Source organism: Macrobrachium nipponense, chromosome 12 (assembly GCF_015104395.2).
Source record: "Macrobrachium nipponense isolate FS-2020 chromosome 12, ASM1510439v2, whole genome shotgun sequence".
Taxonomy (NCBI): domain Eukaryota; kingdom Metazoa; phylum Arthropoda; class Malacostraca; order Decapoda; family Palaemonidae; genus Macrobrachium; species Macrobrachium nipponense.
Window position 1 is genome coordinate 38,288,224 of NC_087205.1, and position 22,128 is coordinate 38,310,351.

General features: G+C 37.1%; 1 protein-coding gene across 1 annotated transcript in view; it reads right to left on the reverse strand.

Moving 5' to 3' along the window:
* LOC135224495 (uncharacterized) overlaps window positions 1-22,128 on the reverse strand; it is a 438,160-nt gene that overhangs the window by 156,468 nt on the left and 259,564 nt on the right. Inside the window, 3 exon segments of the mRNA XM_064263507.1 lie at window positions 578-762; window positions 1,158-1,335; window positions 1,641-1,743. Coding sequence (XP_064119577.1) covers window positions 578-762; window positions 1,158-1,335; window positions 1,641-1,743 — 466 coding nt within the window.

Here is a 22,128-nt window from a genome sequence, read left to right on the forward strand (position 1 = left end):
AGTACAAATGGTGCAATAAAATCAAAATAACTTACTTTTCACTTATACATAATTTTTCAGAATGAAAATACTATAACTAATAAAGCTATAAACACATTAAAGCCTTGTTTAAAATGATAACTGACACAAACACTAATTTTCAAAGCTAAAAAATGTCATTCTTGAGTAATGCATTTGGGAAAGTACCTAGTTTTCAGGCTCAAGATGAAAATGTTATGTATTTTAATCCCTTGTTCTAATACAACACCCAGACCTATTTTTATGCAACACAATCACCATGGGGAAACACATATAGAATAGATTTCGGCCAAAGGCCAAGCACTGGGACCTATGATGTCAGTCAGTGCTGCAAGGAAAACAGATAATAGTAGGTTTAAAAGGTGTAACAGGAGGAAAACCTTGCAGCTGCACTATGAAGCAGTTAGTGGAGGGTGGATAGTTAGATGGAAGAAAGAAATGAATGGAGGCACCGTAAAAGGAATGAAAGGAGTTGCAGCAGGGGCGAAAGGACTGTGTAGATGCACTGATGGCACTACCACTCTGTGGAGACCATGACAAAACACAAAAGTGTACATACTTGATGAATTTTCTTTACGGCAACTTCTGAGTTTTTCCACTTCCCCTTGAAGACCACACCAAAGCCACCACGTCCCAGGTGATTGTCCTTACTCCAGCAAGCAGTGGCTTCCTCAAGTTCCTTGTAAGGAATCATTGGTAACACACAATCACTATGTCTTGATATATCTGATGCAGCTGAAGTGTCTGAGAGTGGTCATAAAAAATGAAGTTAAGAAAAATAGTGATAATTCTTGTCCACTATTCATGTCGATAACTCATAAATCAATTTACAGGAATGATTGTTCTTCTTATGTTTGCAAAACGAAAGATGGTATGTATGGTGACATTTTATTTGAAACTGTGAAAGAGGGGTTAGTATGAAAAAAACTAGTTTTTCCAAAAGTTGGTTTTACCCTATTTTAACCTTTTTTTCTCTTAGTAATTCCTGATTATAAATTAAAAAAACTGAAAAATGTGTCTGGATCATTACAAAATTCACATAACTGAAGGTTTACTATAGATTATAAAGAAATAGTTTTACGACACAGAGTATAAGCTTTGTCAATAAAGAGAACTTGCACCTCAGAAAAATATCTTACTCGACAGTTGTCGTCTACACTCACTAGGAGGTGACACAAAGCCATCAGCGAGATTTACAGGTGGGTGTCCAACTGTGTCATTCAATCTCCTTTTTGCCTCTTCTGCCAGCTGTGTTTCCTGGTTTAACATTTCTCTTCCAGCGGCTTCACTTTCTATTCTGGCTCTCTTTTCTTCAGCCTGGATTATAAATAAATGCAGTTTCTGTGTTTTATACATATTACTTTAAAAATGAATTTTTGTACATATGTATTGAGGTCATACAAAATTAGTTAGTTCACAGTAACAGTTACCAAGAGGAAGGTTTGACAAGGGAAACCCCCTTCCCCCAATCAATTATTCCAGAACAAGAAGACCTCCCGAAGGTTTGGAGGTTGGAAAACAACAATTATCTGTTAGCAATAAGCTTGATACGTTCATAAACAAAAGCTTTAAACAATTCAAATACTCTTCCTCAATTAAATAAACTAACACTTCTGACTAACCATTCGCATATAATCCTCTGTCACATGATATGATTGTGCTTTACTTCCATCAGGCTCTAGTTCATGCTGATTGTTATCTTCACAAGACATTTCAGTTATTCCTCTGAAATGGGATTACAAAGTGCAATAAATTAACTTCTTGCTAAAACATATGCATAAAAGTTACCATGAAGGCAAATAGTATTGTGCAAAACACTTGAATAGGCCTGTAAACATAACCTATTTTTGATAGTCGCTATTGAGCCCTCAAAGGATTTACCCACCATGGTGTGTGCCAGCACCCCATGGTGATCAGACTAATATCAAAGAAATATCTTTTAGCCTGGTCTTTTAGCCGGGTATTAATTCATAATGATAAACGTTATGACAAGTGATAGAGTATGATGGACTCAAAGACAAGAAGGCATTTTATCTTGTCTTCAGCGAGGCTGGGCCCAGTTTACTATGTCAAAACCTGTAGAAGTGATTATTGCGCATGCACATCGGCCGTCTTGTTTTATGCTCGGGCAGGTTAAAAGACCAAGAATCCATTACTCTGTTGTTAATGCAGGATGTACCTTTACCCAAATCCCATGGTTTTTCGTCAGGGAAGTGGGAGGGTTTTGAGGACTCAACAGCAACTACCAAAATAGGTTTTTCCTACGTCAAAACCTGTTTTTTGATAGCGTAGTCGCTGTTTCATCCTCAAAGGAGCATTACAAAGAAATTGACAGGTGACAAAAAACCCAAGTTCACAAATTTTCATCCCAAATATCTTAAAGCTTTAAGATTAAGTCATTTCAGGTCCAATGTCAAGCCAATAGTTTTAGTTAGTAAAAAAGGTAACAAAAAAAAATAAGGTATACTTTTAGCATAAAGTATGGTGGGTATCTTTGCGACCTTTACGCAGCGATAGTCAACATACCCACCCATTAGGGAGACCCCTGGTTTTCTGTCGTGGCGCCTATGGGGTCAAACTAACCATACCACCTACTGATACACAGTGCATTCGAATTTGTTCCAGCTCATGGCAGTAGTGTTTTAAGAATACAGGCAGTCCCCGGGTTACGACGGCTCCAGCTTACAACGTTCCAAGGTTACGACGCTTTTTTCTTAAATATTCATTGAAAAATCCGCCCTGGGTTACGACATTTGTTCCGATGTTAAGACGCTGACGCTTCCGACGCTCCGAGTTAACAACGCTTTTAAAAAACGCATACTATGATAAAAATCCTTTATAGTTTAGCACAGTATATGTATTAATAAAAATAAGTTTCTGGTTAGATTACAACAAAAATTTTGAGGTTATGATGATTTTCGACATTTTTTATGTTGTATTTTTCTATGTTTTTTAGTGATGCCTCATATGAGCAACTAGAGAGAGAGAGAGAGAGTTAACGACGCTTTTAAAAAACATATACTACGATAAAAATCCTTTATAGTTTAGCACAGTAGTATATTAATAAAAATAAGTTTCTGGTAAGATTACAACAAAAATTTTGAGGTTATGATGATTTTTGACACTTTTTATGTCGTATTTTTCGAATTTTTTTAGTGACGCCTCATATGCAGAACTAGTTTCCGAGCGAATGAATACTAACTTGCGTTGCGCAAAGTTTATAACAGTCCAAAAGTGCAAATAATGAAAAAATCATTGCTTGCTTCCAGTAATAATAACAAAACTAAGTTTCTGGTTAGATTACAACGCAAATTCCAAGTATCCGAAGAGAGACATTATCCAGTAATTTGATCAGAGAGAGAGAGAGAGAGAGAGAGAGAGACAGGAGAGACGAGAGAGAGGAGAGAGAGAGGAGAGAGAGAGGCGTCTTCCGACGCTCTGAGTTAAGGACAGAGAAGTGTTCGTTTCGTTAAACGGCCTCTGACTCATGCCAGTAAATGTTTTCCTGATACTAATAATATAACCCTATTTAAAGATACGTTTACTTTAATTAGTCTATATGATACGTAAATAGTAATCAATTGTTCTTGTAGTAGCCCTCGAGATTTGGCAAAATCGAAGTATCCAAAGAGAGACATTATCCAGTAATTTGATCAGAGAGCGAGAGAGAGAGAGAGAGAACCTTACCTTACAGACCTTACCATCTTGTTCGGGTTGCCCCAGGTCCCTCAGTGTGAGGCACCTCTAATGTCTACCAGAGAGTTGCTAGTACATCTTCGGTATATTTGCATCTTCCAATCTTGGATGGTCTGGGATGCAGTTTAGATATTTGTCGAGCTTATTCTTAAACACATCTACGCTCACTCCTGATATATTCCTCAGATGAGCTGGCAACGCATTGAATAGACGCTGCATTATCGATGCTGGTGCGTAGTGGATTAATGTCTGTGTGCTTTCTTATTTTTCCTGGTATAGTTTTGGGCACTATTAATCTACCTCTGCTTGCTCTTTCTGATATTTTTAGTTCCATGATATTTTCTGCTATTCCTTCTATCTGTTTCCATGCCTGAATTATCATGTAGCGTTCTCTTCTCCTTTCTAGACTATATAATTTTAAGAATTGTAGTCTTTCCCAGTAGTCTAGGTCCTTAACTTCTTCTATTCTAGCTGTAAAGGACCTTTGTACACTCTCTATTTGTGCAATATCCTTTTGATAGTGTGGGTACCATATCATATTGCAATATTCAAGTGGACTACGAACATATGTTTTATAAAGCATAATCATGTGTTCAGCTTTTCTGTTTTGAAGTGCCGTAACAACATTCCATTTTGCTTTACATTTTGCCAACAGAGTTGCTATTTGATCATTGCATAACATGTTCCTATTCATCATCACACCAAGGTCTTTAACTGCTTCCTTATTTGTGATGGTCTCATTATTAGGTCCCTTATATGCATATAGCTTTCTTTCTCTGTCTCCATAATTTATTGATTCAAATTTATCAGAGTTAAATACCATCCTATTTACCTCTGCCCAATCATATACTTTGTTAAGGTCTCTTTGTAGAGCGTTCCTATCTTCGTCACAAGTAATTTCTCTACTTATTCTTGTGTCATCTGCGAAACTACTCACTACCGAATCCTTCACATTATTGTCTATGTCTTCAATCATAATAACAAACAGTATTGCAGCTAACACCGTACCTTGCGGCACACCGGATATTACCTTGACTTCATCCGATTTCTCATCGTTTGCAATAACTATCTGTTTTCTGTTGTGTAAAAATTCTTTTAACCATCTTCCTACTTTATCCACGTATTGTGTTTTCTAATTTTATTCGCTAATATATTATGGTCTACTTTATCAAAAGCTTTTGCAAAGTCTAAATAAACCACATCTGTTTCATTTCCGCTTTTCATATTTTTGAATATGTTCTCCACGACGGTGGACTAACAGTTGGGTTTGTGTACTTTTTCCGGGTACGAAACCCATGTTGTCCTTTATTAAACAAATTATTTTTATTAAATGTTTCATAATATTTTTCTTCATTACCCTTTCATACACTTTCATAATATGTGATGTTAGACTCACAGGCCTATAATTACTTGCCTCTAGTATTTGATCCACTTTTGAAAGTAGGGGTAAATATATGTAATTTGTGCTCATCATAAATCTTGCCTGTATCTACACTTTGTCTTAATAATATTGCAAGTGGCTTTGCGATAGAATGAACTACTTTCTTTAACAAAATAGCAGGAATTCCATCAGCCCTGCAGCAGCTCCATTTTTAATTTCATTAATAGCCTGCACAATATCAGCTTCATTAATATCTATGTCAGCTAAATATTCACTATTTTCATCCCTTACTTCTATATCATTATCTTCATTATCTATTCTAGGGGTGAATTCTCTCTTATATCGTTCTGCCAGTATGTTGCAAATTTCCTTAATTTTTTTCATTCGTTAATCTCCCTTCAATTCTCAGAGGGCCTATTTCTATTCTTCTTTTATTCATCTTCTTCGCATAATGCGTATAATAGTTTGGGGTTTGTTTTGCTTGATATTTAATAGGGTTTTTTCTTCCAAGTCCCGTTTTCATTTCTTTTGATTGTATAATCTTTTGTTCTGCATTTTTCTATCTTACTTTTTAGTTCTATAAACTTTCCATGCATTTTTTTCTTTTGCAAGACCTTTTTTCCACTTTCTGATTTTCTGGAACAAGATCCTTCTGTCTCTTGGGTATGCATGAATGATGTTTACTTTCTTCTTCGGTATATATTTTTTCCACTATTTTCTCCAATATTTTATATAATATCTCCAGTATTTACCCTTATGTCATCACTTACCGAAAATGTTATCCCAATCTTGTTTAATTCTTCATTAATTTCTGACCATTTTTATATTTTTACTGTAGAAGTTGTATTTTCCATATCCTTCCCACTTTTTCATTTCTTGCTTATCTCTATTTTCACTTGCTTTGGAATGAACTGTTAATTCTATGACATTATGGCCTGAAATATTCGCATTATAAACTATTATTTCTTTAAACATAATCATCTCGTTCACAAATACTAGGGTCTAAGTATTTTCCTTTCTTGTTGGCAGGTGATTTATTTGTTGAATGTTGTATTCTAGTAGCATATCTAATAGCTTTTCAAATTGCCTCTTATCTTCTGCACTACTATTACTCTCTTTTTTATATGTATAAGTACAACCACAATCTCCTATTCGTTCTTCCATTCTACGAAAGGAAAGTTGAAGTCACCAGATAGGAGAATAGACCAGTCCTTGTGATTTCTACATATATCATCCAATTTTTCAATTATTAAGTCAAACTCTTTAGTATTAGGAGGTCTGATATATTACTATGTTCATCAATTTTTCAGATTCAAATTCTACCGCTATTAGTTCACATTCTGAGTTACTATATTTCTCATATATTTTTCCTTGTTTTTTGTCTTTCCCATATATTGCGGTTCCCCCTTGATTCCTATTTTTTCTATCTGATCTATAAGTTTGGAACCCTTTTATTTGATCATCATTCCCAGTCTCTTGGGAATACCAGGTTTCACTTATATTCATTATATCTATTTTCTTTTCATTTTGGGTTAGTTCTTCTAAGTACTCTATTTTTCTTTTTGAGTTACTCGTAACTAAACCCTGCGCATTCATCACTATGATGGTTTGCGTGTTTTCTCCTTCATTTAATACTGGTAGTAATAAGGATTTTCCCATAGTCTCTTTCCTGTTCTGGTATGTTGTTCTTTTTTTCATTTCCAGAAATTCTGACATTAAAAAATCCAACTTTTCCATAATATTTGATCTTCCTTCATCATAATTATTCATTTTGTGTCTGAATCTGCAATTTTCTCCGTTTCTGCAATATCCTCTTGCATAATAAATACAGTTATTATCTCTTGGGTATAATTTCGGAGCTGATGCTTGAAATTTTTTGCTGACACCTCTGCAATATCTCATTGGTGGTTTGCTTTTCTCTTTTACCTGATATTCTTGATTTCTCTCTTTATTTGTTTCTTTCTTATTTTGGATTTTATTACTTGGTTGGTTATTTATTTGATTATGATTCATGGCTACAGGGTGCATATATTTGCATTTTTTGTCGAACTTTACATCCTTTTCCTTCTTTTAGGTTTTTACATATTTTTGGATGCAGATCTCTGCAATCATCCCCATATCCATCTAATATGACACATTTACCATATATTTCATAGTTTGACATATCTTAGGATGTTTGTAGTAACATCTTTCTCCAAATCTGCAATTCCCTCTTTTCAAAAGGTTGCAGATTTTGTCTTTCTCTCTTGTCTATCCTCTTTCCCGTCATTGTATAGATCTGGGTAGAGCCTCTTCGGGATTTGCTTTTCTGTTGTCATATCGTAATTTATTTCTTCGTAGGTATGCTGCTTTATTGCCTCATATGTAGTATCAATGAGTATCTCTGCATCCATACTTTTATCTTGTTCTTTGTTTTCCTTATTTTTTTCTGTCATTTCATTTTTGTTTTTGTTTACTTATTCTCTTCCGTTTTCCTCTTCTTCTCTTCTTCTTCTTCCTCTTCCTCTTCTTCTTCATCCTCAACTATTTGTACATTCAATCTTGATTTAATAACATTGTCTATCCATGATAGACATGTTGAACAAAAAATTCTTGTATCTTTTCTCAAATCTTGTATTACCTCAGCACACTGTGGATGGGTCGGAATGTTGCATGCAGCACATTTTCTGATTAGGTTTTGTGGATTGACTATGCTATACCAAACCTTACACAGTTTGCATGCTTTTGGCATTCTTTTTCCTAATGCATCAATTAGGATATTCACAAGATTCACCTTATTCATTTTCTTTGAGAGAGAGAGAGAGAGAGAGAGGCATCTTGGCAACAATGGTCTTGGGGATTGACATAACGTTTATTTTCTGAACAGATAGGACAGAGAAGTGTTCGTTTCATTAAACGGCCTCTGACTCATGCCAGTAAATGTTTTGTTGATACTAATATATAAGCCTATTTAAAGATACGTTTACTTTAATTAGTCTATATGATACGTAAATAGTAATCAACTGTCACCAGGGGATTACAATAGTTTTTACCTTCAAGAACCAGCATTTTTTTATGAAAATAACTCCAGGTTGTACATAATACTACAGGAAACAACATGTAGTGTAATCAAAGGATTACAAGTAAGGTTTTTGTAACTTTTTATTAGTTTAAGACATTTTTTCAACGTCGTTCCGGCTTACGACGATTTTCGGGTTACGAAGCGTCTTAAGAACGGAACCCCCGTCGTAACCCGGGGACTGCCTGTACTGACTCTGATGACCACTCAGTACATTCAGAAATTTCTTCAAGTGATACATTTCTGAAGAAGGCCAATGATGTACTTACTTTCCTAATATCATGTGATCTGAGAAAGGAATGTGGGTTAGCCTTTTGATGAGGGACACTTAAATTATTCTTAGCCCTTTTAGAGAGAGTGCTTTGTTCGTGCTAGGTTGTAGGAAAATTGGACCTTCTGAAACATTTGCTGTGACCTCTAGGGAATCCTGAAGTGCTTGAACTGGGAATAATGTTTGTCTGCTAAATTGATTTTCCTTATAAAAATAGATTTCCTCTTTAAAGGATTCTCATTCTTGGCCAGGAATGATGGCCTGTGGGATGACAATACAGGCAGCAGCATCAGTTAACCCTTAAACGCCGAAGCGGTAAAATAAAAATTGTCTCCCGTGTGCCGGAGGTGTTTCAGAGTGAGCGCGGAAGCGGAAAAAATATTTTTTTTCAAAAAATCACAGCGAGCTTAGTTTTCAAGATTAAGAGTTCATTTTTGGCTCCTTTTTTGTCATTGGCCTGAAGTTAGTATGGCAACCATCAGAAATGAAAAAAACTTATCCATTATCATATACATGTATGAATAATGCGATATATGATAGCACAAAAACGAAATTTCATATATAATTGTATTCAAATCGCGCTGTGCGCAAAACGGTTAAAGGTAACAAGTTACTATTTTTTTCGTTGTAATGTACACTAAATTGCAATCATTTTAGTATATAACACATTGTAAAACGATAAAAGCAACACAGAGAAAATATTATCACCAAATAATGCATGAATTCGTAACGTGCGGACGTAAACAAATATATTTTTCAAAAATTCACCATAAATCTAAATATTGTCCTAGAGACTTCCAATTTCTTTCAAAATGAAGACAAATGATTGAATATTATCACCAAATAATGCATGAATTCGTAACGTGTGGACGTAAACAAATATATTTTTCAAAAATTCACCATAAATCTAAATATTGTCCTAAGAGACTTCCAATTTCTTTCAAAATGAAGACAAATGATTGAATAATAGCTTACAATTGCAATTTTGACCATATCTGATGAGTTAAAGTTGACTGAATGTCGAATTTTTTTATATATTTTTTTTATATGCAGTTATTTCAGAAATTACAAAAGCTACAACCTTCAAATATTTTTCGTTTTATTCTACGTGAAATTGTGCACATTTTCATATATAAAACTCTATGAAATGCTTAATATGAAATGGAGCAAATATTCCGAGAATGGGACATACGCATTTCGGAGATTTGTGGCGGAGAATCCACGCGCGGAGGGAAGGAAAGCTTTTTTCATAAATTCACCATAAATCTAAATATTGTGCTAGAGACTTCGAATTTGTTTCAAGATGAAGATAAATGACTAAATATTACTAGACTGTAAGAGTTTTAGCTTACAATTGCGTTTTTCGACCATTTCGGTAGAGTCAAAGTTGACCGAACGTGGTTTTTTTTCTATTTATCGTGATTTATATGCAAATATTTCAAAAATAAGAAAAGCTACAACCTTCAAATATTTATTGTTGTATTTTACATGAAATTTCGCACATTTTCATATATAAAACTTTATGTAACGGCTAATTTAAAATGGTGCAAACATTACCGCAATTGCACGTATGATTTTTTCTGAAGAGTTACCGCACGGACGTAAAGAAAATGTTATTTTTTTCATAAATTCACCATAAATCGAAATACAGTGCTAGAGACTTCCAATTTGTTGCAAAATGAAGGTAAATGATTGAATATTTCTATAATATAAGCGTTTTAGCTTACAATTGCGTTTTTCAACCATTTCGGTAGAGTCAAAGTTGATCGAAGGTTGAAAATTTGTCACTTATAATTTTTTATATGAAAATATTTCAAAATTGATAAAAGCTACAACCATGGGTTGTTTTTAGTTGTATTGTGCATGAAATTGCGCACATTTCCATATATAAAACTTTATGTAATGGCTAATTTTAAAATGGTGCAAACATTACCACAATCGCATGTATGATTTTTTTCGGAAGTTACCATGCGGACGTAAGGAAAAAGGTTTTTCATAAATTCACCATAAATCGAAATATTGTGCTAGAGACTTCCAATTAGTTGCAAAATGAAGGTAAATGATTGAATATTACTAAAATATAAGAGTTTTAGCTTACAATTGCGTTTTTCAACCATTTCGGTAGAGTCAAAGTTGACAGAAGGTTGAAATTTTGGCAATTATCGTTATTTATATGAAAATATCTCAAAACTGATAAAAGCTACAATCATGAGTATTTTATTGTTGCGCACATTTTCATATATAATACTCCATGTAACGGCTAATTTAAAATGGTACAAAAATTATGTCAAAGTGACGAAATAATTTCCGAGATGTGTCACAGATACTTTTTAGTGCGGCAAGAAAGAAATACGTGCTTGCGCGCCTGCGTAACGATTGTAAACAAAACCACACCTTGATCCGTGAACTCCCAGCATCCCCCAAGGCGCGTAATTCAAGAGTTTTCGGCTGGTAGGCCTAAAAGTATTTTTCCTCGAATTTTTAAAAAAAACTTTTGTATGTCGACGTAAAATACGTCCAGTCGGCACCCGAGAGACAAAAAATGTTGACGTAAAATACGTCCAGTCGGCGTTTAAGGGTTAACAGCTATTTGGTTTTGAGGTGCTTGTCTAGCGACGCTGTTAACCCTTCAACGCCGAGCTCTATTTATCAAAGTGTCTGTCATATGCCGGCGGCGTTCAAGAGTTAGCGCCGAAGCGGATTTTTTTTTTTTTTTTTTTTCATCACAGCACGCTTAGTTTTTAAGATTAATAGTTAATTTTTGGCTCCTTTTTTTGCCATTGATTGAAGTTTAGTCTGCAAACATCAGAAATGTAAAAAAATCATTATCATATATAAATATTGGAATATATAACAGCGCAAAAAAATTTCATATATAATTGTATACAAATCGCACTGAGCAAAACGGTTAAAGCTAATATGTTAATTTATTTTTGTATTGTACACTAAATTGCAATGATTTTGGTATACAACAAATAGTAAAATGATCAAAGCAACACAGAGAAATTATTATCACAAAATGATGCATGAATTTGTAATGTGCGGATCTAAAAAGTTTTATTTCAAAAATTCACCATAAATCAAAATATTGTACTAGAGACTTCCCGTTTGTTGCAAAATGAAGGTAATTGATTGAATATTACTAGACTATAAATGTTTCATCTTACAATTGCCGTTTTCAACCATTTCGGTCAAGTTAAAGTTGACTGAAGGTCAAATTTTTTCTATTTATCATGATTTATATGAAAATATTTCAAAACTGATAAAAGCTACAACCATGAGTTAATTTTTTTTGTATTCTACATGAAATTGCACACATTTTCATGTATAACACTTTATGTAAGGCCTAATAGAAAAAGGTGACAAAATTACAACAAGGTGACTAAAGAAATTCTGAGATTTTCAACAGTTGCAGCGTGCGGAGGGATGGAAAAAGATTTTTTTCAACAATTCACCATAAATCGAAATATTGTGCTAGAGACTTCCCATTTGTTGCAAAATGAAGGTAATTGATTGATTATTACTAGACTGTAAGAGTTTTAGCTTACAATTGCAGATTTAGACCATTTCGGTCGAGTTAAAGTTGACTGAAGGTCAAATCTTTTCTATTTATCGCGATTTATATGGAAATATCTCAAAACTGATAAGAGCTACAACCATAAGTTATTTTTTGTTATATTCTACATAAAATTGTGCACATTTTCATGTATAGCACTTTATGTAAGGCCTAATAGAAAATGGAGCGAAAATTACGACAAGGTGACAAAAGAAACTCTAAGATTTTCAGCTGAGTTACCGCACGCGGAGGGAAGGAAAAAGTTTTTTTCAAAAATTCACCATAAATCGAAATATTGTGCTAGAGACTTCCTGTTTGTTGCAAAATGAAGGTAATTGATTTAAAATTACTAGACTATAAGAGTTTTAGCTTACAATTGCAGTTTTCGACCATTTCAGTCGAGTTAAAGTTGACCTAAAGTAAATTTTTTCTATTTATCGTGATTTATATAAAATTATTTCAAAACTATAAAAAAGCTACAACCATGAGTTATTTTCTATTGTATTCTATGTGAAATTGCGCACATTTTCATGTATAACACTTTATGTAAGGCCTAATAGAAAATTGTGCGAAAATTACGACAAGGTGACTAAAGAAATTCTGAGATTTTCAGCAGAGTTACTGCGATGGAGGGATGAAGAACGTTTTTTTTTCAAAAATTCACCATAAATCGAAACATTGTACTAGAGACTTCCCATTTGTTGCAAAATGAAAATAAATGATTGAATATCACTAGAATGTTAGATTTTATGCTTACCAAAAAATACCCATATATAAATAAATAAATATATATATATATATATATATATATATAATATTATATATATATATATATATATATATAGATATATTAAAAATACGTAATATATATATTATATATATATAAGAATATAATTAATATATATTAATAATAATATTATATTATATATATATATATATTATATATATATATATATTAATATATATAATATTATATATATATATATATATATATATACATATATATTTGTAATATACATATTGTAATATATATAATTTATATGTATAATATATATATATATTATATATCTATATATATATATATATATGGATATAATACCTATATATATATATATATATATATATATATATGATATCTATATATTATATATATATATATATATATATATATATATATTATATATATATATAATATATACATATATATATATATATATATTCTAATGTTATAAATATATATAATATATATACATATATATATATATAATATATATATATATAGATATATATATATAATATTATTTTTTTATTCTGGTACGAATACGTAACTAAAAGGAATGCAGGTGGAAAACTTTTTTTTTTTGCATAAAATAATAAACAAAACACCAATAAATACAAATATATAAAAACTTTTTCTAAATATAAAGCTAAATAAAAAATCAATGCAGAATACTCACCCGTAATCCTGACTCTTCATTCTATTCTTGTTTTCACCCTCCTCCATTGAAGAGTCTTGCATTTTTTTCCTCTCGGCATGACGAGGTACAGGCGGAGGAGGGAGAAGCGCGCCTTTACTGCAGACGGGTCGCCCTTCAGCAGTCTGCTGCGCCTTCCAGTGTCCCTCAGGTAGGTGCACTCCAATATATGACCGCAGTTTGGTATTTGCGGTCACTCTCCCCGAAACTGCAAAGTGCTACCTTGCAGGTGCAACAGACGTACTGGGTGTCTATGGCACACCTGGCACTGTTTCTGCTTGCGCCCTTCTAGGAGCTCCAGTGTGTGATCCCCTGCCTGAAGCCGACACATAGGTTCCAGTATCCGACGGGACATTGGAATCTGAGGGAGGGCGACGGCAGGGACAGGGACAGCAGGGGCGGCGTTGGCAGGAGCAGGACAACTGAGGTTGGCCCTCCTAACAACATCTGTCCTCTAGGGGCATATCTGGAGCTCGGGGCAGGGGGGCCACTCCTCAGGATTCAAGTTTATGAGGGCATTCCCGGCCACCTCGAGAAACTGGATGTGTGACAACCTCTGGGTGTCGGAATTGTACCCACAGTAGAGGATGTAGGCATTCTGGAGGGCCAACTGAAGGAGGTATTTGAGGAGTTTCTGTGCCCACCTCCTTGTTCTCCTGGCAAATGGATAATACTGGATGAGTTGATCAAAGAGATCAACTCCTCCCATGTGCCTGTTGTAGTGCCCCATGACAGTAGGCCACTGGACACGAAACTCATCATATGTAACTTGGCCCTGCCGACATGTCTTCTTCCGCTGGACAATCTCTTCTTGGATGGGTTCAAGACTCGTCGTAATCATGGGCACGAGTCGGACCCCCTTCCACCACCATTCTGTCTCTCTTCTTGCCAGATGTTGTGGCTGGCTAGCAAACCTCTTGAGGACATTTGGGGCCCCATGCACCAACCGAAGGGTACCACTGACGTGCACACCTACTTCATACAGTTGCTGGGCCAGGGATACAGAGTTATAATAATTATCCATAAACAGGTGGTATCCCTGGTTACGGAAATGATCCACAAGACCGAAGACAGTGTCCCGCAGCGTGGAGAAGACCCCGGAATACACAGAGAAGTCCACGACGTATCCAATGTTGGACTCCGTAATAAAAAATAATTTCACACCATATTTCTTTGGCTTCTTGGAGTTGTACACTTTTAAACCGAGACGTCCCTTGTATGACATCATCCCCTCATCCAAAGAAAGGTTCTTGGAAGGAACCACGAGAAACTGGCACCATTCACGAATGTAGTCCAACACTGGGCGGACTAAGATGAGGTGGTCTGGGTTATTCCGGGTTATGGCCCTTTGGTTGAAGGCGTTGAAATACCTGTCCAACGCCAGGAAACTACCCCGGGCCATAATGCCTGGCACATTGGGCGTACTTTAAAAAAAATTCCGCCTCCAATATTGCCTGACGTTGGCAGCAGGCATCATTGAAAAAAAAATGTGGAGCCACAAAAAATGCACCATGTCCGTGAGGTTGCAGTCCCGCCAGCGATACAACGTCGTCTGCAGTTCCTCATGGCAGTATCGAGCATAATCCGCCATCTCTGCAACAAGATATTCCAGCAATTCCCAAGTCAGGAAGAGCTGAACGAACCCCTATGCAGTGAGAGGCACAGGGACGGCCAGGTGCTGCCGTGAATGGGTGCATGTGGGGTGGGGTCCTCCAACCATCCCTTATCACTTTCGGACGAACGGCCTTCACCTAAACTGCCGCGATGTTGCGACCTTCTCCGGGTCCGTGCACATGCTCGGGCACGACTTTGCACTCCCACCCTCCCCACTGGCCCATCTCCCTCGCTATCACCATCACTCTCTGTCTCGTCCCCACCAGCAAAAATTGCCACCTCCTCCTCCTCAGACTCTCCCTCATAAGCACTAAAACCACTAAATTCCAGCTCACTTTCAGGCTGTGGCTCCTATACGGACATTGGGGGCAAATATTCGTCATCACTGACATCGGGCATGATGTCCTCGTCACTAGATGACCAACTGCCATCAAAATGAGGACTTTCGACCTGCACTCGATCGAGCTCCAACAAGTATTCATCTATGTACTTTTGTTAGAGGCCTCCCAAATGTTTACGAATGCCCCTCAGGACACCCCCATGCTTCCTAGGGGTCGTAAAAGGCACAGGATGTGGTCCTTGGTCACTTTCGGCCACACGAGGCCGCACAACACGGCATTAGAAAGCTGGGTCACCATCCAAGTCTAAAACTCGCCTCACACGATCACTACCAACAGGCAATACGCGCCTTTCACGGTCCTGACGACGTTGGGACATCTCTGTGAACGTCCTGTTGCGTCACAAATATTCTAACACTCGCAAAAGTTCTGCAAAACACGAATGCGGCAAGAGATTGCTCTCCGACGATGCGTCACTGATACTTTCTAGTGCGAGAAGAAAGCAATTCGCACATGCGCGCCTGGGTAACGCTTGTAAACAAAGCAACAGCGTGATCCGTGAACTCCCAGCATCCCTCAAGGTGCGTGATTTAACATTTTTCACAAACTAGGCCTATAACTATTTTTCAGCGAATATTTAAAAAAACTTCTTGTAGTCGACGTACCGTAGGTCCACTTAGCACCCGACAGACAATTTTAGTCGACGTATAATACATCCAATCGGCGTTTAAGGGTTAACTAGATTTTTGGTGCCGATCTCTGGTTAGCAGTGCCGATATCTGGTTAGCAGTGCCAATCTCTAGTTAACAGCAGCGCCAATCTCTGGTTAACAGCGCCGTTAAGTAGGTTTTAAGTGCTATTATTGCCGATTTTCGGTTAGCAGCATCGGCCAAGAACAGAACCCCCACTGTTAACCGAGGGCTGGCTGTAACTGGTTATCAGCAGTTTGTGCAATATATCGTCCCCGTCTAAGAGAGCCCAATTCACTAATAAGTGCTCCTGATGCTAATGCTACCAGGAAGATTGCTGTTTGAAGCATGCACATGGTGGTTACGTCAGGTCTGTAGTATTGAGGAGTACATAAAAGTTTGAGTACCTTATTCAGGGACCAAGTAACTGGAAGTCTTTCAGGAGCAGGTCTCTGTAAAGAAAGGGACCGCAGAAGGGAAGTGACAACTTTATGTTGGAATCAATCCCAAATCCATAAAGCAAGGGTTCTGTTAATGCAGCCTTGTACGTTATAATTGTTGTAACTGCAAGATGCTTGTCTTCAAAGAGGTGTATAAGAAAATTCATTAGAGTTTCTATACAAATCTTGATTGGGATCTCATTCTGGATATAAACTAACCATATTCTCCATACAGACTGGTATTGCCAGATAGATGATGTCTGTCATTTTTGCACTAGGTACCTAGCAATATTGGGTGAGTAGTTTTCACGGTAGATTACATTTAAAAAATCCACACATGAAGGTTCGCCTTAGAAAGGAGCATGCGTAAACGACTTTCCCTCCTACTTTCTGGGATAGTACAGTGGATGGTAATGGAATTGACCTCTTTGTCAGCTGTTGAAGTAGTAGGAACCAATGCCTGTTTGGCCAATTTGGGGCTATTAGGTAAGCTGTTCCTTTGAAGGTTAGGAGCTTGTTCAAAACCTTCCAAATCTGGGACAATGGAGGAAAAAGATATATTGTCTTCCAGTTGTTCCAGTCCTGTAGTAAGGCATCTCTCACTATTGCTTGATTGTCCACATTCGGGGACACACATACTGGGAGTTTGTGATTCTCATATGTGGCAAACAGGTCCACTTCCAGTTGTGGAAGTAGGTTGTATATTACTATTTGAAAGGAGTGGTAGTCCAATGACCACTTTGTTGAGCCTGTCGGATTCCTTGACAAAGAGTCTGCTATTACACTGAGACCCCCTGTAAGGTGAATTGCAGACAAATGGCACTTCTTTTCCTGTGCCATCCGAAGAATGGCTAATATTACCATATTGAGAGGGGGTGAAAGTGATCCCAATTTTTTTATGCAAGACATTGCAGTCGTATTGTCTAGGACCAGCAGAATGTGTGTCTGTTCTGGAGGTTTGAGTTTCTTCAGAGACAAAAAGACAGCCATCAGCTCTAGGAAATTGATATAACAATTCCTTAGAGTAGCTGACCACCTCCCCGCAACCTGACAATTCTCCCAATGTCCTCCCCAACCTGTCAACAAGGCATCTGTGTGTATGTATTGTTACTTTTACAGATGGAGGAGTCAGGGTGACCTGTTTTGCCAGAGATTCCTTCCGTGTTCATGGCTGAAGAATCTCCCCAAGTTTCTAATGTATTTTGTGAGATTTGTCTTGCATCCTTTTTCTTGCATGTGACATCCAAAATTTTGTCATGTTTTTCAGTTGCAACCTGAGTATTGGATCTTTTATAGATGCAAACTGTAGCAGACCCATCATGCTCTGTAATTGCTATCTGGAAGCAATGGGCTGTGTCAGGAACCCTTTGAGGTTTTTCCTTATTCTGGTCTAAGTTTTGAGGGGAAGATACAAAAGGCTGTGAACCGTGTCTCAACACATTCCCAGCCACTGAAAATGTCTGCTGGGTGTGATGCAGGATTTTTTCCAGTTTATTATAAAGCCTTTTGACTGGAGTCTGTTGACTAATGTTCCTAGGTTTTTCAGGCACTCTTTTCTTGTGGTTCCAGTCATCTAAATAAGCTATCACATGTATTCCTTCTTTCCTAAGTTTGCCTAACAACTGTTAAGCAGAAGTCTGAAAAATTAGTTAAGTAGGAATTATATTAGCTAGGAAATTACTAGTAGAGTTTTTGGTAGATGAAGGCAAAAGAGAAGTACTAGAAGAGAAATGCAAACCAGGATGTTTGCATTACGACACTTGTAAAACGCAGAAAGGAACATAACAAAAATCAATGTTGCAAGCTGTTAGACGTAAACTTTGACCGAGAGAAACGAATAACAAGTGGGTGGAATGGACTGCCCACAGTACGCCCTGATTTGTTAGATGTCGTCACCGGGAGTAGAAGGCGTAAAAGATTACCCAATTATGAAGAATTAGGGTGGTCTCCAGAAAAAGAAAGGGTGGAGCCAGAAATCAGAAATGGGTCCAGAGTTCAGTTGGAACGAGAGAAAAGTTCAGTTAACTACTCACTTCTGGACGCATAACTTGTGTCGGTTTATACTCAGTTTACCCTGTCATTTGTGTGTGATAGGAAAGTGAAATTGTGTGTGTTACAATAATAATTAAGAACTAAAACATGGTGTTTAACTTGCCCAGAATTCTAAAGGAAATCGAACTCACATATTTTCTCTATGTAACCTGCCTCCTGAGAGATAAGTAGAGACCAGCGAGAAGTCTAGAGGAACAGAGAAGTATTAGAAACATTATATGAAAGTTCCTAAGAGAGATAGAAACTCAACACTGTATAGATAAAAGGTACCCCTATATAACATTTAGAACAAATTAATAACAAATAAAAACCAAAACTAAAAAGAGAAGACCACAACACAACTACTGTCACCAATTTTGTAGATTCTCAGGGCAATGTTTAGCCCGAAAGGTATGACTTTGAATCTGTATGTACTTTTTCCTATCCGGAAACCTAGGAAGGGGCAGAAGGGATCGGCAATAGGGACGTGCCAATATGCGTCTTTCAGATCTATAGAAACTGTCCAGGTCCCTTTTGGAATAACAGAACATACTTAGGCAATGGTAGTCATTCGAAACTTTTGGCAAGCAATGTGTTTGCTCAATGTTGACAGGTCGAGGATCACCCTTTGTTCTGAAGAATCCTTTTTGGGAACACTGAAGAGACGAATGTAAGAATATTTCTCTATGGCTCCTTTAAAGAGGGCCTTCTGCACGTAATCTTTCATAGGGGGATCCGGTTTTTGAACGAACCCTTTCAAAGGTGGAGGGGGGCGAGACCATTTCCACCCCAGTCCATTGAGAATAATGCTGTGTCCCCAAAGAAAAGACTTCCATTCCTTGTGAAAATTCTGAAGTCGACCCTGACCAAACAATTCTTATTGGGATCCCCCCTTCCTCTGACTTTTCCCTTAATGGGCACTCCAGGTGTTGCTTTTCCTTTTCCTCTATAAGCTGGTTTTTGGACCTTGTGAAAAGGATATGCTTTTTGCTGGGCAGGTTGTTGTCCCTTATGAGGGTGCTGTCCCTTCTGACTACCTACCTACATATGTGGAGAGCTATTGGAAGTGAATGGAGGCCTATTTGATTTTTTATCAAAACATGCCTTTTTTGGATTTGGTAAGGGGAAATTTCTGGTTTTTTGTTTCCTGAAATCTTTTCCCAGTAGAGCATACACTGGAATTTTGTTGACATGCTTGTTCTTTTATTTGAGTCACAATAGACTCCTCAAACAGGTCTGGGCAGAAGGCATTAGACCGTACTAAGGCAGTCACATTGGGAAGCGACATGAAGTTTTTCAGTACCTCCATTCACACTTTTATGTGCCAGTCCAAAAATTCATAGAGTTTCCCATAATGTTCTCATAAGGCTTTTAGCAACAACAGCAAAAATCATCCTAGATTTTTCCGGAAGCCTTTTTGTGACTACTTTTAACAATGAGGAAGTGGTTAAGACACTAAGGAGGTGGGTCCTAGCATGAAACTCTGATGCTGATGTACCTTCTGAAATCCTTCTCATTGAAGTACCAAATTGCTGAGTTGCAATATCTAGGGGGAGCTTTTTCCTATCAAAGGGAAGTTGAAGCGTTACCCATTCTTCGGTGGTTTTCTGAAACTGGGATAACCAAAGCAGGGGGTTTTAGTTCTGCCAATGTTTCACGCTTTCTGGTTATTACATAATTTTGAAAATGTGTTTTCACATGGTTTATGATTTTAAATGTGAAGGGCCAGAAGGCTGGTGGTACACGGTGACCAACCTGAGTCTTGTTCATAATGGAAGTATCAATTCCTGTCCCATTTACCTGGTGAAGAGATTCATCTAAAGCTCTTAATGCCAAATTGCCAGCTAAGACAATTTAGTTTCCTTTTGAGGCTTCTCCATGTCTGGCACAGGCGGTATCAGGCGCCAATCAATGTTAGGAAAGGCTGCCCTGTCCCTAAATTCAACATGTACTACTTCTACCATGGTCTTTCTCTCAGTAATAAGATACTTACCATCCTAAGAGAAAATACACATTGAGGCATCTCGCCAAGGATTATCAACAACAGAGCAGGATTTTAGAGTCTCCGCTAGATTTTGGTTGTAAGACTCATGACTGGGACTGGCCATTTTGTTGGTTCCAGCTGGGTTTGCACTCTTAACTCTTGTTTGGGCAGATTTGGTTTCAACTCTCCCCATTCTATTGCAAGATGCAGGACGTTTACATTTTGGTGTATCATAAAGTATGTCCATTATCTGTTGTCTTTCAGCAGCAAAGCATCTTTGATATCAATCATTACTTCCTTATGGAAGTGGTCTAATACTGCAAACTGCATATCCCTTTTGGAGAAGCTTAAGAAACCTGATTGTGTATCTACAGCTGAGATGCAGCTGTCTGTTCCCAGGGGGCAGAAGTCCTGGGTGAATTGCTATAACCCTCTGAAATTGCTGCTATTTCCATTGGGTTCAGTGGATCCTTATATCCCTTTTGGGGGAAGGATCCTGATCGGCTTCTGAAAGCTGCATGGGAGATTGACTTTCTTCTACAATGTTTTTCCTAAGGCTGATTGATGTCTGTGTCCCTGGTCCTTCTGGCTTCCGCAAGGTTCTTTCAATATCAATATTTACCTCAAAGTCTTTGAACACTTCACCTCTAGGTGAGGATTCCTCTAATTCCTCCTCAGGATGTTCCTGGGGTGTAGTGGTGACTAATATTATTGGGTTTTGGCCCGAATATGGAACATCAGAGAAGGGTTTAAATATATGCTGCCGGAGTTCTGCCAGATAGATATAATCTTCCCCTTCCTCACCTTTGCTAAACCCTAGGACCCATCGAGACAGTCTAAAGCAAGCAGTTTCATCTTTAAAGCGGTTACAAATCTCGCTCATATCAAGTGACCAAAGAAATTTGGTTTGATCATTACAAGGACTATGTCTATGGCAGGTGGTATGGGCAATGTCCACTGGAAAAAATCTCACTGCGCAACCAGCTACAGCACACCTTAACCCTCTTACGCTGATTGGACGTATTAAACGTCGAGTCAAAATGTCTCCCGTATGCCGATTGGACGTATTTTACGTCTGCTCAAAAAAGTTTTTTTTAAAATTTGCGGAAAAATACTTATAGGCCTACCAGCCTAAAACTTTTGAATCACGCGCCTTGGGGGATGCTGGGAGTTCACGGATCAAGGCGTTGTTTTGTTTACAATCGCTACGCAGGCGCGCAAGCGCGAATTTCTTTCTTATCGCACTAAAAAGTATCAGTGACACATCTCGGAAATTATTTCGTCACTTTGACATAATTTTTGCACCATTTTAAATTATCCTTTACATGAAGTATTATATATGAAAATGTGCGCAGTTTCATGTAAAATACAACAAAAAAATACTCATGATTGTAGCTTTTATGAGTTTTGAAATATTTTCATATAAATAACGATAAGTGCAAAAATTTCAACCTTCGGTCAACTTTGACTCTACCGAAATGGTCGAGAAACGCAATTGTAAGCTAAAATTCTTATATTATAGTAATATTCAATCATTTGCCTTCATTTTGCAACAAATTGGACGTCTCTAGCACAAT